General features: G+C 30.2%; 2 protein-coding genes across 5 annotated transcripts; one reads left to right on the forward strand and one right to left on the reverse strand.

Annotated features, from left to right (window-relative positions):
• Positions 1-6,308: 6,308 nt before the first annotated feature.
• Positions 6,309-11,996, forward strand: POL (Protein phosphatase 2C family protein). Of its 4 annotated transcripts, none has more exons than XM_028071442.2 (5): positions 6,309-6,617; positions 6,704-9,152; positions 9,988-10,101; positions 11,434-11,698; positions 11,772-11,996. In XM_028071442.2, the coding sequence occupies exons 2-5, from the start codon at positions 6,981-6,983 to the stop codon at positions 11,885-11,887; spliced, it is 2,667 nt and encodes an 888-aa protein (XP_027927243.1). In that variant the 5' UTR covers positions 6,309-6,617; positions 6,704-6,980; the 3' UTR covers positions 11,888-11,996. The 4 variants fall into 4 exon arrangements, with proteins under 4 accessions (XP_027927243.1, XP_027927250.1, XP_027927258.1 ...); XM_028071449.2 differs by having other exon boundaries at positions 6,717-9,152; XM_028071457.2 differs by having other exon boundaries at positions 6,722-9,152.
• Positions 11,997-15,511: 3,515 nt separating this feature from the next.
• LOC114162773 (putative expansin-A17) lies at positions 15,512-16,688 on the reverse strand. The gene is made up of 3 exons (XM_028046750.2): positions 16,506-16,688; positions 16,097-16,418; positions 15,512-16,027 (listed from the first exon to the last, which is right to left on the reverse strand). The coding sequence occupies exons 1-3, from the start codon at positions 16,636-16,638 to the stop codon at positions 15,718-15,720; spliced, it is 765 nt and encodes a 254-aa protein (XP_027902551.1). The 5' UTR covers positions 16,639-16,688; the 3' UTR covers positions 15,512-15,717.
• Positions 16,689-20,029: the final 3,341 nt, after the last annotated feature.

The raw sequence follows: 20,029 nt of genomic DNA on the forward strand, positions 1-20,029 counted from the left end.
TTATTTTTCTTTTTGTGGTCCATTCTAAACCAGATTTTATATTTGGGCTTTCACCAAAAACAATAAAAAAGAATTTCAGCCCATAAAATGGGCCAGGCTTTGAATACAAACAGTGCTTCTGTTAGAGCTCCAGAACAAAAAACTCCTCCCAGAAAACGTGTCTGCTTTTACATTGATTAATACAGAAGAAAGAAAGTTTTATATAGATGTTAAGTTAAATGAAAAAGTCAGTTAAGATATTTAATTTATTTTAAAAAAAATTATGTCAAGTATTTAACGGGTACTTGAAAGTTATTGGTCCTAGTTGTTAGGTCTTTTAATAGTTTTTTTTTTTTTAATTAAGTCTTTTCTTTTTGTTATTAATGGTTCAACATCTAGAATGGAGTGCAATTCATTCTCCATAGTCTTCTTTCTCAAAAACAAAATACATATTTTCAACTTTCTATATTCTAACAATCTAACATCGTTTTTGACGAACTTTCCTCTGCAGGGGAGCACAATTTTATAAACATTACTAGAATTGAAAAAAAAAGAAAAAAAAGGTAAACCCTAAATGGATGAAAATGGTATACCAAGGATATCCATGTGACACAGCTCACAAAAAGTTGTGATTTTTCACCGTATTTACGCATATACATACATATATATAATAATAATAATAATAATAATAATAATTTTTCAAACATAGAAAGGACCACCTACTAATAAATACACAATAAAACTTTTGATAAAAAAAATAAACTAAAAAATTTTAAGTTCCACCGTCAATTTAAATCCGTCTAAAAAGGAAAACATGTGCGTAATGCAACCAAAATGTTGTTGGATTCACATTGACAATAAAATTGACTATCTTGTACCAAGTGTGGATACATAATGATGCGGAATTATGTTGATTAACCCTAATAAAAGACAAATGTAATAAGGAATATATATATATATATATATATATATATATATATATATATATATATGATGATCGAGCGTAAAAAATCAACATGCCTTTAATATTCCTGATATAAGTTTAACACAGTTTAAAAATATATTTTTAGTCTTATACTTCGATTAAAAATTGGAAATCGTTCCTTTTCGAAACTTTGATCTATTTTGGTCTCTAAGTTAAAAAATAAATAAAAATATTTTTTGTAACCTAATTATGTTAATTTTAATTTTACATATTAAGCACATTTCATGTTAATAATAAAGTTATTTACACTGTTTGACATATTTTCGATTCAATATTTTTTAAAAGATGTATGGACAGTTAAAAAAAATTAATATAATTATGTTAAAATAACTATATTAATTTATTTTTAAAATTTAATGACCAAAATATATAAATTTTTTGAATGAAACAAAGACGAATTTTAATTTTTAAATCAAAATTTAAGTACTAAAAATAGTTGACCCTCCAAATTTTTTTAACAAAATAATGAGAATTAAAGGGTTTGTTGGGTGTATTAAAAACGTTTGTCTCACACGTAACATAGCATCCATTACATGTCATGTTTCGCATAAAACAAATAAATGAAAGTTGAAACCTGGTTGGATCAGTGACGTACATTGTTTCATCCAACAGCTTTAATTAGTGTATTCGTTCAGACTTTAAAATAAACTTCAACACCCGTTCCTCACAAAATATTTATTATACGTTTAAAAGTCGCAGCAATAAAAAATCAAGCAGGTCCTACTTTTTTTAAGACAATGTTTCTTAAAATTTCACTAAAAGATAAGACCAAATTCACTTGAGACAGAATGTACTCTCATTGTCTTTTCCCTTTACCTCATTATTTTTCACAGAGCGTTGACTTTGTTTACGCAAAAATCATTTTTGTGTAGGCCTTAAAATAGATATTATGTCAAATAATTGATAGATTTTTAGAGAGGGTAACGTTGAAAAATATAACAGTAATGAGACCTAAGCTTAATCATTTACTGACATATCATTTTTAACTCAAAATCTTAAGATAATTAATTTATGAGCTTTAATCTTTGTATGATGTTCTACTTTCTCATTTATAATTAATGTGGGACTTAGACTCACACTTAAATTTCTAACAATAATATTTCGGATAATTCTAGGAGGGATTAAACTGCAGTTTTATTTTTTGTTTTTCTTTTTTTAATTTCCCTGTTAGTCAAATAATTCTTGAAGGGATTAAAGTGTAATCCTTCTTTTTTTTTATTTTAATTTTCCTGGTAATCAAATAATTATTGGAGGCATTAAAGTGCAGTTTTTTCCCAAGCGAAACGTGAAGTCAGATATGTGTTTTGTGTTGAATGTTTTATAATAATAAGAAAAGGTTTGAAATGATAGCCACTGAGTTTGGGTCATCCATCGTCACTGCACAGTGCTTCATAGTGGGTTTGGTTAGTAGTGATCGTGGAGAAGTTGGTGCCTATGCTCGTGGGAATCAGTTTTGCGTCACTTTTTATTTAATTCTCTATTTTTTTTTTCTATTTCACAACGGTGTTAATAATTTTATGTTAAAATGAATTAATTAAAACATATCATTTGATATTTTTTTAAAAATGGATACAAATTGACAGTCTAAATGAGAGAGCGAGTATTATTAAATTCTCGTTATTATTATTTTTTTTCTGTTTCACAACTGTAACAGTAGTATTTATTGGATTTCAAACTGCACCAAACTCAATGATGACAGTGTTGGAGTAGTGCCAAATCTCCACCCATTACATTCAATCCTCTTCTGCTACATTTTGGTCGTCACACCAATTATGTTTATCCAAATGCCCCTTCTCAAAAATATGCTTAAATCATAGTGTTTCATATTTAACCTAAAATATAAAATACTCTGTTTATTTAACAATTTCAACAAAAAGAAAAAACTGTAGCTAAAATTGTGATTTGAAAAGAAAACATGCGAAAGGAAAAAGCTTACACGGTTATTATGAGTTTGCAACTTGAAGACTTTTTTGTTTTCACCTCACAAGTGAGACAAAAACGTAACCCCAACATTGGGGCCTTACAATTAATGAGGAACAGTGGTAGGGTAAAGAATTTAACCACAAATTGTGTAATTGGCGAAATTTTGAAATAATGGAAAGAAATATTTTAAATTTGGTATAAGAGAAAGAAGATCTAAAGATCCTGGAGCAGAAAATGCATTCTCAATTATATGAAGCCACAAGTCAAAGAGATAGAAAATTAAGAGTATCATTGCATTTTGTTTTCAAAGTTTTTCGGATTGATTGGTTCATGTCTGCAATTAGGAAACTATTCTCCTATTATGTCAAACATTGAAAAATACCACACCTACACATTTATTTTCACTACAAGTTTAGTGATTTTTTTTCAAAGATTGATGCTTAAGTGGTCAGATAAATAAATAAGAAAAATATTATTTGGTATATTATATATTTTGTAAATGTGTAAAAGAAATTATTTATTTTTCATATAATAAAAAGTGTTTTGAAAGAATATAACAAAATAAAAGCGACGTTAAAAAATTGTTGGGTATGTCCCACTTGATTCCCACCCATCCAATTTCATTGATGAGAGTGATGATGGGCATAGCTAATTTATTGACTTCAATGGCACCAAAAACTAGCAATCATTTGGAGGAAATTATGTATATTGTATATTAATTAAAGTTTGTATTAAATTATACAAAAAACTAGCAATAATTTAATACAAAATTTGTGATTTAAAAGTAATAAATCAGATTTTTCAATAAAAATTATATATAAACTTGTAATATTGTTTTATTGAAAGTTTGTATTAAATTTACCTCCCAAACCATTCGAAACGCAATGAAAGAGACCCTCCATGTTTGAGTCTTATTTCTCATAGTCAAACCAAATCCCTACCAACAACAATTTATTTTATATGTTATATCTTTTTAATCACACACAAAAAAGTTTTTCTTAGTTTTCCATCAAGTTACAGAGTATCTATGGATAAAAAAACAACTTTTTATTTTACAAAATCAAGTGTATTTTTTGTTATTACATTAAAGTTTTTTTTCTGAAAGAAAAAAACTTATATACGCACTCTTCGATAAAAACAAACATGTTACATCAATTTCATATAATTTGAAAGGAAAAAGATATATAAAGAGAATGATATATCTATCTTTTAATCGCTCTTAAACTTATAAATATGACTATTATAACATTATCAGCAGTCATGCTCGCGTATTAGTAAATGCAATTAATTATTAAAAATGTGCGAGTTGTCATATAGAATTAATGCATTTATTTTCGATTAATTATTAAAATGTGCGAGTTGTAATATATAATTAATGCGTTTATTTTTGAAAAAAAAAATATATTATAAACTTAGTTGATTTTAGAATGAATATGTCGACATTTGTTTTTCCAAGTTTAGTATTATCTGTGTAAACAAAATATTGTTTTAGTTAATAAAAATACTTATCACTGTTAATGTATTTGTTAAAAATGAACATACTTGTCATACATTCATACATGGCAATATCAATATTTGTGACGGGATAATAATTTTATATATTCTCAATATATGCGTCTTCGGCTAAAAATTATTTGCTTTAAAATGATCACTAATAATAACATAATATTTATAAGTTTGTAAGTAAACTTAAATGTGTCAGTGATCATTTTATTAAGTTAGTTTTTAATCTTTGTTTGTCGTTAATATATATATAACATCATGCAATTATAGCATACACATATGCGCTACGCAATTTTTAAATATTATAAATGATAGTATTTTTAATAGATGATAATAGTGTAATGTTATTAAGTTAATATATAAAATAAATTTATATTTATTAAAAATGAAATGAGATATTAAAAATAAAGTGAAATGAATAGAAAAATTAATTGTTGATGAATAAAAAAAAATAATTTTATAGAAAATAGATAAAAATAACCATTCATTTTAAAAAAATTAATAAATAATTATATTATAAAAAGTAGAATTGGTATTATGAAACGTGAATACAAAAGAAGAAATCCTCTTTATATATTGTTATAATAATGTAATGTTATTAAGTTAATATATAAAATAAATTTATATTTATTAAAAATGAAATGAAATGTTAAAAGTAAAGTGAAATAAATAGAAAAATTAATTGTTGATAAATAATAAAAAGAAATTTTTTTTATAAAAAATAAATAAAAGTAACCATTAATTTTTTTAAAAAATAATAAATAATTATATTATAAAAGATATAATTAATATTATGAAACATGGATAAAAAGAGAAAAACCTCTTCATATATTATTGTAAATATCATTACTTGAAGACATATCTCAACATTCAAATCTATAATATAAAGTTTTATATCAGAATGAGAATGAGAAAGACAATCCAATTTTATATCATAAAAATCACAATAAAATAAATAATTACATTAAAAATATAAACGACCTATTTAGTATGAACTATTTTACAGATTAATCCCTATTATTTTAATTATATTTCTAAAATACAGTGTCATTTTTGCATAAAAATGTTTTTTCAAGAGTGAATAATTTATATAATGTTATTAATTTCATTAAATAAAAAAATACAAATTTCAATATACATACAAAGCAAAAATAATCTACTAAGTCTTTTTCAATGTTATTATTCTCCTAACAATTATATTTTAAGGTAACTTAATAATTTTAATTATATATTCTGTGAAATCAAAAATATTCAATTAAGTTAACCACATCAACATTTTTAATTGTTTCGAAATTTGGTATTAAATAAATAAAAAAACTTATAAATTATATATTTTTCAAAATACTTTTGTGTATACACGAAATAACATTTCAAAAGCATAATATAAAACAATAAAATATTTTTTGTAAATATAATTTTATAGCAAAATAATTTCTATCGTCTTTAAATATAATTTTTTGTCTTTAAATACATTACGTAGGAAATGTTACATTTCTGTGGCACACGGGTCATGTCATGTATTGGAATGTCATGTTCTATATATCATTTTATTATCTAACTACAAAACTTTGATAAAAGCATTAAACCAGTGGAAATTAAATTTTGAGGGACTAACATATTAAAATGAAATTAAAAACTAAAGTAATAAATGACTATATCATACCCACCCCACCAGTAACATATTTAAACCTTGTATGTGTGATGAAAAGAAAAGATTATATTTATGAGGTATTCTAAAATAGTTTCAGACTACTGGTTTAAAAATAATATTAATAATGAATTGTGATTAAAGGATGATGTAGAATATGTTAGAAGATGATAAGTTTTTATGAGGCATTAATAGTTAATTTATGGTTTAGGTGAGGAAAAGGAAAGTGAAAGAGTAAAAAGAAGAATTAAAATTGGATAGAAAAACAAAAGGCCACACCACACTGCTCTCATCTTCTGCTCTTGTTGTCTTCTCCCTCACTCAGCTCTCCACGGTTAGTCAAACACACACTCACTCCATTTCACACCTCTTCTCAATTCCCCTCAGAACCCTCTTTTCCTTCGTTCATGATTCAATTCGGCCACGCCTTCCTCCATGTTCATCTGTCAGATTCCGCGCCGAAGAAGGAAAAAAACTCTCTCTTCTAAAATGGGTCTGCCTCTCTATTCGCCTCTCAACTCTCTTTCACCGCACCTTCTTTCCAGTTCTTAGATCTGTTTCTCCACCACTGTCCACCAGGTTAGATCGCAACATTTTCCCACTAAAACTGCGTTTCCTGCTTTACCCCTTTGGCGCTGTTTGAGGGATTTTGTTTTTTGATTCAGACCCACTTTGCAGGACAGTGTTTTGGTCTCTTTTTATGTTACTTTATCCCCAAGCAGCAAATGGGTCGCATCGCTTTCAGCCTCGGAATTTGATGACGATGATGATGATGATGATGGTGCATGTTGGTGACATGTGTAATCATGGGGTGTTTAATAATTAGGGCTATATTAGGTTTTCGTCTGGTTTGTATTTGTATCTGGTAATGGTGCTTATGTTCAGAAGCCTTGTGGTGTTGGCATCTCTGTGTCAGGGGTGTTTGCATTTGTTGGAACAATAATGGGCAACGGCACTTCTCGTGTTGTTGGCTGTTTGGTGCCGTTTAATGGCAAAAGTGGGGTTGATTTGGAGTTTCTAGAGCCATTAGATGAAGGGTTAGGCCACTCTTTTTGTTACGTGAGGCCTTCTATTTTTGAATCTCCTGCCATTACCCCTTCAAACTCTGAGAGGTTCACTGTTGATTCTAGCACCCTTGATTCTGAGACATTGAGTGGTTCATTTAGGCATGAGACCATCGAAGAGAGGCCTGGCAAGAATGTTCCGGAGACAACATTCAAGACAATATCAGGGGCTTCGGTCAGTGCCAATGTTTCCACTGCCAGGACTGGTAACCAGAATGCTCTACTTGCTAGTGATGTTCTAGAGCCTGCTGCATCCTTTGAGGGAACATCGTCGTTTGCTGCAATCCCTTTGCAGCCTGTTCCCCGCGGTTCTGGACCTTTGAATGGATTCATGTCGGGGCCATTGGAGAGATTTGCTTCCGGTCCCTTGGATAAGGGTGGTGGTTTCATGTCTGGGCCGATAGAGAAGGGAGTAATGTCAGGACCTCTTGATGCCACTGACAAGTCCAACTTCTCAGCCCCCCTTGCACGTGGTCGCCGAAGGCCACACCTCCAGCGCCTCATGAGAAGTGTGAGTGGTCCTATGAGAAACACTTTTTCTCGGACTTTTTCCAAGCACTCCATGGGTGTCAGTTGGGTGCAGCGGTTATTCCTTCATCCGGTGTCCCAACTAGCTTGGAATTCCAAAGAGGCGAAGTTTCGGTCTGAAGTTTCTAGAAACTGTACTGAAGTTGGATCGTCGGAGTTGGAGTATAAACATACACAAAATTTGCAGTGGGCTCATGGTAAGGCCGGTGAAGACAGGGTTCATGTTGTGCTTTCTGAAGAACAAGGGTGGTTGTTTATTGGGATATATGATGGTTTTAGTGGACCAGATGCACCTGATTTTCTGATGAGTCATCTTTATAAGTTTATAGACAAGGAATTAGAAGGGTTGCTCTGGGATTATGAAGATAATCCTGTTGATCCACTTAAACCTGATGTCCTTAATAATGGAAATGATGTAGTTGCTCTAGAATGCGGTAGGGAGGAAATGTCAGATGCTCATAATAACATTTCAAATGAAGAAAGATCCTGCTGTACAGAAACTTCTTGTCCAGTAATGGTCAAGGATCAGCCATCTAATAGTGAGATAGTGGAGGTAAATGCTGAAATTAAGGTAAATGTTGAACAGAAAAATTGTGGAAGTCCCAGTGTTGACCATCCTGTTCCTGTATCTGTTCCAATTGGACAATTGAGTGGTCAATGCAGAAGAAGTGTGCGACTTTATGAGCTACTTCAGATGGAATCTTGGAATGAACAAGTGTCAGAACAAGGCAAGGATTCTATAGTTCCTGCTGAACTAAAACAAGAAAGGCAGTTGAGGTTCTGCTCATCTGATGGTAAAGAGGATAGATCTGGACACCAGGACGAATGTCCTACTACTTCAGGGGAAAATGGACGCCCTGGGTTTAGTTCGACTAATCTGGAGCCTATAGCTCCCTTTTCTGTTTCAGGACAAAGGCAGAATACAAGAAAGTCATATATTGGTACAAAAATCAGAAAAATGTACAGGAAACAAAAGTCCTTACGTAAGAAACTTTTTCCTTGGAGTTATGATTGGCATAGGGAGGAAACTTGTTTTGACAAGAAATTAGTGGAATCCGCAGGACCCATTAGAATATGCAAGTCTGGAGTAGATCATAATGCAGTTTTAAGAGCAATGGCTCTGGCACTTGAAAGAACAGAAGAGGCATACTTGAAAATGGTGGAGAATAGTATGGATAAAAATCCAGAGCTTGCCTTAATGGGATCATGTGTATTAGTGATGCTGATGAAGGATCAAGATGTCTATGTTATGAACCTAGGAGATAGTCGTGCCATTTTGGCTCAAGAAAGACCAAATGATCGTCATCCTAATCCTTGTCTCGTCAAAGATGACATGAGGCATAGGAATCGTTCTAGAGAGTCATTAGTAGGCATGGAGCTGGACAGAATTTCGGAGGAGTCCCCAGTGCACAACATAAATAAACATGTCAACAAGATAAACAAAAATCGAGAGATATCCATGTGCAGATTGAAAATGAGGGCTGTTCAGCTTTCTACTGATCACAGCACAAGTATAGAAGAGGTGTGTTTCTTTCTCTTTTTCTATTGATGAACTGTAGGTTAATATATTATAATCAAATGTTCTATTTCTAAATTGTGTTCAGATAGTCTTACATGGTTTATTGAATTGTCATGTATATTTGTTGATTTATCTTGTCTCTACATATGTTCTTAACTACCTTTTTGTATTTAAATACCTATGAATGTTCAAATTTGAATTTATGTGAGAAACCCATTTGTGAATAATCATTGGGCATTTGCTAGAGTTTTTTTTTTTCTTTTCTTTCTTTATTCTCATGCTTTTAAACAAAATGAGGAGTAAGATATGGTTGGTAAATGGAGAAATCCATGTTGAGGTGTAATTCTCTGGATGAGATGAGGTCCGGTCAGACTTGTTGGCAATTTTTCTCGAGGAATTTTTTTTTTTTCCAATTTTAAACTGAGTTATCTATCTAACAAAAAATTTAAGCAAATACCTTGAGTTTTTCAAATATTACCTATTGAATACAAAGTACTTCATTTAGAATCACCTTTTCTAAATCTCATTTACCCTTATTTCATATTTCATCAGTAAGATCTGGACCTAGCATATTTTTACTTATATCTTCTGCCTATATTACATCTAGTATTTACGCATACAACATACAGTTGTCAAGTAGCAGTGCGAGTTTCTTATTATTTATATTTGATGCTTTCTGAAATTCAAGAAAAAAAAAATCAAACTGAATAGAAATTTTGGGTAAACAGAAGACTTGGGTAACACCTTATACAAACATTGAATTATTTATATTTACTGTAAAGGAGACTTGATTGTATTTGTTAAAATAGTTTACCAATTTTTTCAATTCTGGTGGCAGGAAGTTTTTAGAATAAGAGCAGAACACCCTGATGATAATCAGGCCATATTTAATGATCGAGTGAAAGGACAATTAAAAGTGACCAGAGCATTTGGTGCTGGATTCCTGAAGAGGGTCAGTTGATCTTCTGACTTTAGCTATTTGAATTTTAGTTTCCTCCAGTCCTTTTGTCCATAGTTTTATTGGTGGGATTCCACTTGTGTTCATATTTCATCCGTTTTTTTTTTCATGACATGGACAATACCCTTTCAGATTTTGAACATAAAAATATACATATTTTCAAATTCATGCTGTCTCCTTTTATATGCGTCTGTATCCTTGAAAGAAAATGCATAGACATTTCTCTTCCAAGGACGAGTATCTCCATCTCCAATCACTGCATTAAGAGGGTTCTTGTTCATTAGAAGCCGATCATACTATCTGATTTTCTCATTTAACCGTCAAAATGTTAACCAAAAAAGGAGTTGGTGGATAACCAGATGATGGAGTCAATTGTGAATTATTATATTTTAGCTTCTCTAGTGTAATCTACTTTAAAGGGTAGGTAACACATATCAGAGATAAAGCATATTCTTTGATCTTCTCTTTACATTTAAAATTTTTAGTGTAGTTTGTACGGGGTGGTCAATGATAGATTTGTCCCTAAAGAATAATAAAGAGGTAGCATGTTGATATGCATCCTTTAACATTCATTTACTTTATGCATGTTGTGTATCACCGAATTTGAATATTAATTTTCTCCCTACTAGTAGTAGTGACAAGACCAACTTTCGGGCCTCCAGTATGCATGATATCAGAGATGCAGAGTTTATGACTTTGATATTATGAAGTTCGTAATCAAATAGTTTATGATAACTCACATTCAGAAAATAATTTACATCTGCATTTTGGCTACTACATTTTTATATATTAAAAAACTCCTACATATTCATCATTGTTGAAACACTTCTACACCAAACTCTTTGTAACACCTTACACATCAATGACTACTTGGGTAACGAATTGAGTGTATGTTCTTTTCTTTCAATAAAGTCTTTGCATTTTCAGTATATTTAGTTTATTTTCAATTTATGTTTATATTCTTGCAATTTACGCTACAAGTCATTATTTTTTACTTTGTTTCTCTTTTCATATTTCTCTTTTATGTATCATTTTACATTTCCATCAATTTACGCTAAAAGATATTTTTGAATATTGCATGTTATTTTCTTTGACTTCGCAATTACTGATTTGTTATCAATTTGACGTGTAATTTGATTTACGTAAGATAGAAACATACATGGTTCATTGTTATTTGCTTAGACCCTAGTTACAAATGTAGATGTCAATAGGAGCATATTTGCTTACAGACACAGTACTAATCTTTTTGATGGTGTGAATAAATAATGAAATGAACAATACTTGTTGTTTTCTGAAACCATTTCTAACTAAAATTGTATGATTTAGCCATGTTTTAACGAACCTCTACTGAAGATGTTTCGAGTTGATTATGTGGGCAACGGTCCTTACCTGAGTTGTGCTTCGTCTGTTGTTCATCACCGGCTATCTTCAAGCGACCGGTTCCTGGTGCTGTCCTCAGACGGGCTTTACCAATATTTCAGCAATGAAGAGGTAGTTGCCCATGTCACCTGGTTCATGGAAAATGTTCCCGAAGGCGATCCTGCACAATACCTTATAGCAGAGCTTCTATTCCGTGCTGCAAAAAAGAATGGTCAGTGTCACCCATGTTATGTCATTATTGTTATTGTTATGGCATTCATTTTTGATGATGAAGATTTTTGCAGGAATGGATTTTCATGAATTGCTGGATATTCCTCATGGAGATCGCCGTAAATATCATGATGATGTTTCTGTCATGGTCGTTTCCTTGGAGGGAAGGATTTGGAGATCATCCGGATAATCATTTTTTTATATTTTATTTTAAAATACGACTCTTTCATTTTTGCATGTTCCTTTCATAATGTAACAATTTTGGGTTAGAAGAAGTAAAATTATTTTAGAAATCAAAATTAGCCTCTCATATTTTTAAAAAGAACCTCTTCTTCCCTTTAATGTCCTTTTCGCTTGACCATTTCTTTACAAAAGTAGTCAATTTAAAAGTGACATTTTTTGTTTAAAAAAGTTCACATTTGAAATAGTTCACTGTTCGGAAAATATTAGTTAGGTTTTGGGTAAAAGGAATGTATGTTGTGGCTTTATTTGAAATGAATTTGTGAAGTGAAAGATTGAAGTTGACTGAGTTTGTGGATGGATGGCGATACACATACTTAATTGGGAATTGGTGACGTAAATTTGACTGACAGCAACGCCTGCCGCGTGGCACCCAATTCATTCTACAATTTATGACCTTTGTGTCCAAACCATAAAAACTATACAAAATCTGGTCATTTTTTCATTTTTAAGTCGTAAATGTTTGGACCTAGATTTCTGAAGGCTAACAATAAAAAGAAGGTACAAATTCAACTTCGATATAGATCATAATTCTGATTTGAGTTTAAACTTGCACTATGATAAGTTGTCCCATTTTGAGGGTGATTTTAAAGTAGAAAAAATATAGCAAGAGAATAGATGATAAACATAATAAAATATTCAAAGTATACGTAATACTAGCATTTCGCACGGGTCTTGGAATTTTAAATATTTAAAATCAAAGTATATTTATTAAATTAATTTGAAATTATAAAAGCATAATTAAATTTAATATAAATATTTTATTTTATAAAATTAAATAATAATATTTTAATTGATCTTGCGAAAAAAATGTATTTAAGTTATTTATATATATCTTTAAGAAAATGTATTGTAAATTCAGTTTTAGATAAAATATTGAGTAGACAATGTAGAAAAATATAATAGTAGATTCCTTAATAATAGAAATGATAACCATATAGAAATTGTTGAATAGATCTTATAAAAATATAAAAATTAGACAATACAAAAGATGTGAAAAGTGAACAACATAAAACTATAAATGATAGATCATGCAATATAAATGTAATTAGTAGATTCTTTAAAAAAATACAAATATTAGATGATACGAACAAAATATAGTAAACGATTGAAAACTACAAAATGTAGACCATGCAAAAAGATATAAAGAGTAAATTATACAAAAGATATAAAAGTTAGATGTCCGGTGGACTCTTCTATTAAAGTCATTTTTTCACAATTTTTTGTATTTTGAATTTTAAAGTTAAACTTTGTCATCATATTTTTATATAGTTTTTTACAATTTATAATTTTAAATTCAAACTTTAATACTTTATATTTTAAATTTCAAATTTGCAATATATATCTTAGTTCAAGAAAAAAAATATTAAAATTAAAATCATGATTTTTATATCTTTAAAAGTTTTAAAAGTTTATAATTTTCACTTTGTAATAATACATTAATGTCCATGTTATAAAAGATATTTGAAAATTATTGTTTAAACTTTTGTGAAATATAAAAATATGTGAAAATTATTTTAAAATATTTAAAAATTCGTTAAAAAGACTTTAATATTTTACAATTTTTTAGATGCTGTATTTTAAATTCAAACTTTGATATGATATTTTTACCAATTTTTTACTATTTTTAATTTTTAATTTAAAGTTTATTACCATATATTTTGAATTTTAAATTTTCTGTATTGTTGACAATATAAATGTTAATAAAAAAAATTGATTACTTCTTTTTCATAGTTTAAATTTCAAATTATAATGTAAGTTTTAAAATGATTATAAAAATGTAACTTATCTGTTTTTTTTTTCTATTTAGTAATAAGAAAGTGATTCAATAACTTAGAATGATAAAAAAGATAGAGCAGTATGGTCATTTGGAAACATAGTCCCTGATTTATTAATAGCTTCGAATGATAAAAAGATAAAGCAGTTGGTCGTTCCACAATTCACATCTTAGATGTAATAACAATCGAATTTTGAATGATTTTTTAAGAATTTCTATTTTTTTATCCATTTCCGAATTGCTTTTCTCTGGAAACCTGTAATAATATCTTAGTTGGAAGCATGCAGACAATTAGATTTAACTTCAACTTTCTTTGGTACCAACTGTTAGTGAATTTTAGTGGTTGAACTGTATTGAAAAGTGAGGTGCTGCCTTGTGAACGATAGAGGAAGGACTGAAAATTGTGAATTTATTTTGTACAGACAAAAATAAAAATAATTTTTGTTGGAAGGACTATACTTTTTTTAGCCCTGTAGCTGATTTTCATATTCTTGTCAAATTTGCTTTTGGATTTGTTAACTCCTGATTAATTAATTGTGTTTGTCTATGCATATAAAATAAAAATGCTTGAATTTTTAAGCCAAAAAATTAAAGGGCTGTGTTAGGTTGATAATAATCTTCTGCTCAAACAGTCTTGTTATCTCTAATTCTAAATCTGGAGTTCTTCATTTGACTGACAATACGCTTTTAAATATTCAGTCTATTTGAATAGCTACCCTTATGAAACTGTAATTAATCAGTTTGATTACACAGATCATAGAGAGTTGTGAGGGACGTTTTCCAGATGAAGAGGTGACCGAAATAGTTGATTTGGTGACAAAATGAGTTTATAAAGTGAAGTTTGTACCTCACTTATATAATACAAAATTATTTTATTAACTATTTTATTTCTAGTTAATGTAGAACTTTCAACATCGGAGAGTTGTGGATATACTTTGAGCAAAGACATGGAAGGATAGTCTATAAAGGTATAAATTTTCACATCTAAATCTTAATTTTTTCTGTGATGATGGAGTTTTCACGTTCTTGTGTTTCTTGTTTTTACTGATGATGCGTTTTTTTCGACAAGAATCTAACTCGATAGTTGAGTTTCTTGTACTATTTGGTCAAATTCACTTTCTTTCTTAGCTTCTTAGAAGGACCTTCCAATATTATACTTTTTTAATACAATAGGTTTGTGATTCTTTTTGCTGTATACTTTTCATCTTACTCTCGCTGCCCAACGTGTAATCTTCCATGTCACTTAACATCAACTTCTTCAAAAGATACATGCATCCTGTTGGAGTGATAATTTTAAGCAAAATTTTCCTTTTCTTTTTAACATAAGTGATCCAAGATGGCTTATTTCTCTTCTTGGCATTAGTATTTCAGAAAATCATTGGCAATTAAAGAAACAATTGGCTATTGAAGAAGAGTGTGTTTCTCAGGTTAGAAATTCAACCATATTGTTTCCTGTTCTATGTCTTAATGTTAAGGATCTGCAGAATCACCATGGAAGAGGAATGTTGTTCCAACTAAGGCTTGGAGCGATGTTACCCCAGCTTCTCTCTTGGTTTTTGGATCATAAATTCATCACCTACTACTTTTATCATATAAGCAAACACCTAATCTACATTATTTAAAGGTCTTCATGGCCAACAAAAAACATACACAATGTGCTGTTCTGCAAATAACTATACTTGTGAGGGTAAATACTTGATTCCCCTTCTGAAGCGATTCGGATATGTCGGTGTTTTATACCAATGTCTAAAATAAATAAAAGATATCAGAAAATGCTAATTAAGATATATTAGTACGTCATAAGTAAAATGTAAGCTTCCAATATAAATTCGTGCTTATGTAAATAATACAGACCAAAGTTGGTAGGCTTCATCGCAATACTTAAATTGCTAAGCCACAACCACATGGAATGGAACATTTATAGTAGTAATTATTACAGGCGTAGGGAATAATAGAAGAAGAGTCAAACACTAATATTGATAGGTGCATTAATTTTTCCGTTTTCAGAACTGAACATTGGTGATGAAAGACTGGCCAAATCTCCAATTGGAGGGTACTGCATTGTTTGCGGTGCGAGTCTTTCCATTGCTGAGTTGAACTTTGAAAGACAAACTCTGAGCATTCAGATATCTCAGGCTTTGCCAGTTAGCACCCCAATTTCTTGTCATGCTTTCCCACTTGTTCATTTTCGACCCTTTGATCCAAACTCCAGAAATCTCTCCTCCTCCACCTACGTTGCTTATAAGCACCAATTCAAAATAGTCTCTCCCGTTCATGCTAAATCTGATGCCTCCACTTCTTTTGCACCCAACTCTGCATAATACCAATACCAGTTAGCAAAAGTTTAAGACTTTTCACAAACACATAACATCATAAACATACTTCCTGTACAAAATTGGCACAATCCCAGCTTTGTACTTTGCTATTGTCTCGAATGCAGGTTGAGACATGTCAAAGTGTGGTCTTGGAGGATTACACCAACCACCATTGTCATTAGGGAGAGCATAGTTTGGGGGACAGAAATTGGTGGCAGTAATAGTGATGGAAGTGCCTCTAAGGCACCATTGAGGCACTTGGTTTGCGTCACAAACTATAGTATAACAACCACCACATGATTTTCCCTCATTAAACAAAACAGTGCTCAATGCAGCTGTTTTTATACCATAACCATCAGTGTTCAGATTTCCATACCCACATGCTCCTCCTGCCAATCAAAGTTAGTCGTCATTATTTGTTTGTTACACTTATGAAATGAAAAAACGAGACAAGAAAATGCATTTTAATTAATTACCCATTGTTCCTGAGGCATCACTTCCACCATAGAATGTTGCATGAGCTCGCAACCAAGCAGCTGATGCTACTCCAAGTTCTGTGGTGAATAGCACCAGAAACCATATGAGACCACTCACAATGAACTTTTCCATCTTCTCTTTCTCTAAAGACGAGGATTGTTTAATTTGATGCTCTTATGGCATATTCCTATGATCATTTATAGCAGCAGCAAGGACTTTTAGCCCATAGAAACAGCTAGCTGAAATTCAAATTGTTGGAAAAGAAATGTTGACCAACAAGTTTGTCTCCTCTTATCTTGAATTGAATATTCTCTATTAAATGTATTTATTAAGAAACTAAAAAAGATGACATGAATCCAAGAGTAGTGTGTAACGTGGATCTTTACAATGCTAAGTATAACAGGGTGTTATACCAATATAAATGAAAAAAAAAAATCATCTTAAAATAAAGTACTTTCTAAAGTTAATGATAAATGATAATGAGCAGAAGGGAAGTAGAAGTGAGCAAAAGAGTGTAGTTTAAAATTAAAATTTTACTTTATTGTTCAAATTAAATTTCAAAAATGTTATCCAATGATTGGGTATAAGGTTTTTAACCGAATTGTGGTGATTAAGGAAATCCATGTCACAGATTGGATGATTTAAGATGTCCGTAGTACGAGAGTGGTACAGCACATGCAATTCCCACAAGCACACAACATGCATGATATTATAATGATAAATGGTATAAATTATAGGGCATTTCAATGATAGGTTATCAAAGAAACAGATAGAAGGTACTTCAGTTCCGTACTTATATGTATAATATATGAAAAGTCAATTGGAAGATGCAAATGAATGAAAGAAACTATGGGTATTATGGATGAATATTTAATTCTTTCATAGTTGTAGTAACATGCAATTCCTAACTACATGCCATCATCATATTTGTTTATATATATATCAAGAGATGGGGTCGCATGCAGCTTCATGGCTAGATGCCATGTATTACTGCACCCATCACATGGCACATGGCTTTTTGATTTATTAATTATTATTTTGGATCCATTTAAAAACCCCTTTCATTAAAAATAATCAATCTAAAAAATTGGTACATATACTTCACATTCATTTGATATTCCGTAGTATATAGAATCACCTCAAAAAATTAAATTTGTTCTTCATTTATTTTTTTATACAACTATTAGATCGTAACCCTGAGATAATTATCGTGTAATGAATCCCTGGTATAATAATGGTTTTGATCGATAATGTTTTTTTTTTTTTTTATATTTGTAACAAATTTCACATTTTATTTAATATTTGTATTAAATTATTGAAGTTACAAACAATAAATAGTTACAAAGATACTTTTTTAGATTTGTTGGATCATAGCATATATATGTATATATATATATATATATATATATATATATATATATATATATATATATATATATATATATTAAAAGTGAGATGCTAAAAACTAACAATAAGACTAAAGTTATCATATTTTCAAAATTGCAGAACAAAATCGAACAATTAAAACCAAAATTATCATTACACTTCAACTAAAGGAACATAATAAAGTGTATTTGTAGTAAAGTATTTGCTTGAACGTTACCTTGAGAATTCTTGTTAGAAAGACCATTTCTTAATTAATAATGAATAGTATTATGTTAATGCCCGTAGAAACAGTTACGCGTTGAGAAGTACATGGGCCCAAATAAGAAAGGCCCACACCAAGCAAAGCAACTCAGGAAAAGTTTTCTTTCAGTCTAAACGAATCCTACCAGAGAAAAGAACCTGTGTTGTGATGATTATATTTGTATTAATTGAAAATAAAAAGATAGACCATGAAAAATAAAATAATATATATATATATATATATATATCTCGAAACACATAGAAACGCCTTTTTACTTTTACGTTTTTTTTTTAATTATTAACGTCTAATGATATTACAATAAAAAATATAAGAGTTTTTTTGCAGGAGTCATGTCATAAATATATTTCCCTTAAAAAAGTTAGGTTAAGAAAAGATAATTACAAGTTTTTGAAGATGCTGGGACCGTTTTTGGTTTGGTGTTAGATGATTATTGAAATCGCTTTTGGAAATGGCTTCTCGACATTATCTCTTAAGGATAACAATGGCTTTAGGGGTGTGTTTTATTTTTCAAATTTTCGTTGTAAGGGATAATAACGAACTAATTGGTGGATGTTGTTAAACTGACCAATCGATGTATGCTTACGGAAAAGACGTGCTGAACAGTTATGACAAAAATAAAAAAGTTTGAGACAAATATCATAATTCGCAGACATATATGTTGTATTATGAACTTTTGTTTACGTTTTTAATTAAATCAACAGTTTTAGGGTTCAGTCATTAGCATTATCCATGTTATTTTCATTTAACCGTGTCGCTAATACGAGAGAACCGAATGCACATTACCAATCAAGAGTCTTAAGAAAAGGGTTATCTGCATTGTTGGGTGTGTATTAATGGGTTTTGGTTTGGTCCATTCACAATCCAAGCTGTGGGACCAAAATAACCAGCTGTTCACAACTGCATCTCATCTTCTTTTCCATTTTTTCCTTTTTCTCAAAGGAAATTTATTGAAAAAATGGCATTTCAATTAAGCTGGTGGGGCTAGCTTCTCCTCTTATCCTTCCAAACACTTGTTTCCATTTTTGGACGTTACGCAACGCAAGTATCAACTTTAAAAAAAAAAAAAAGAGTGTATTCTTATTTTTCTCTATACAAAATAGCATCAAATTATTTGACAGAGACACAGAAATTGAAGAGACTCCTCTGTAATGGATATAAGGATAAGTATTAAACGATGTGTGATTATTCTGGATAGACATCAGAATAGTTCTATTTTTTGTTATCATACTATATTTTTTCCCTCTTTTTTTTTTCTTCTTATTTTTGTTTTCTCTCTGGATATAAATAAAACCCCATCAAGGCGTGAAAAAAATATCATTCATTATATGAAAATACGTTTAACTGGTGATGTTGATGAACACTGTAACGAGTTACTCTATCAGAATTTTAGGATACTCTCTGTAATAATATTGTTTGTTGATTAAAACTGTCAGAAAACAATGGCACATATATCCAACTCTGACTAGTTCATGACGTGGCCAATTCAAGATAAAACCAAGATTTTATCATGCATAGTTTCGAACCACTTAATCTAAATAAATCGCATGTTGTTGTTGTTTCTTTTATAAGACAATACAGGATTTGAGTGTGTATATATTGAGTACTGAATACAAAATTTATCTGGCGAAGAAAAATGAATAGCATTTGAATTAGTTCTTATTTTAATTTACTCTTTTAAGAAGTTAACTTTTGACTACCAATAATTGTAGAAGTTTTCGTTTTTATATCTATCAGAGTACCCATTTCAATCAGATGTGTTTGGTATGCATGAACTACATCGTAACTCGTATACTTACAAGGGTTTGCGTAGAATATAGTCATAAATATATATTGTATCTCTTTGAAGCATGAAGAGAATTAAAAGAGTGTGCATAA

The sequence above is a fragment of the Vigna unguiculata genome, chromosome 1 (assembly GCF_037176805.1).
Source record: "Vigna unguiculata cultivar grain cowpea cultivar isolate G323 ecotype 2 chromosome 1, ASM3717680v1, whole genome shotgun sequence".
NCBI lineage: Eukaryota > Viridiplantae > Streptophyta > Magnoliopsida > Fabales > Fabaceae > Vigna > Vigna unguiculata.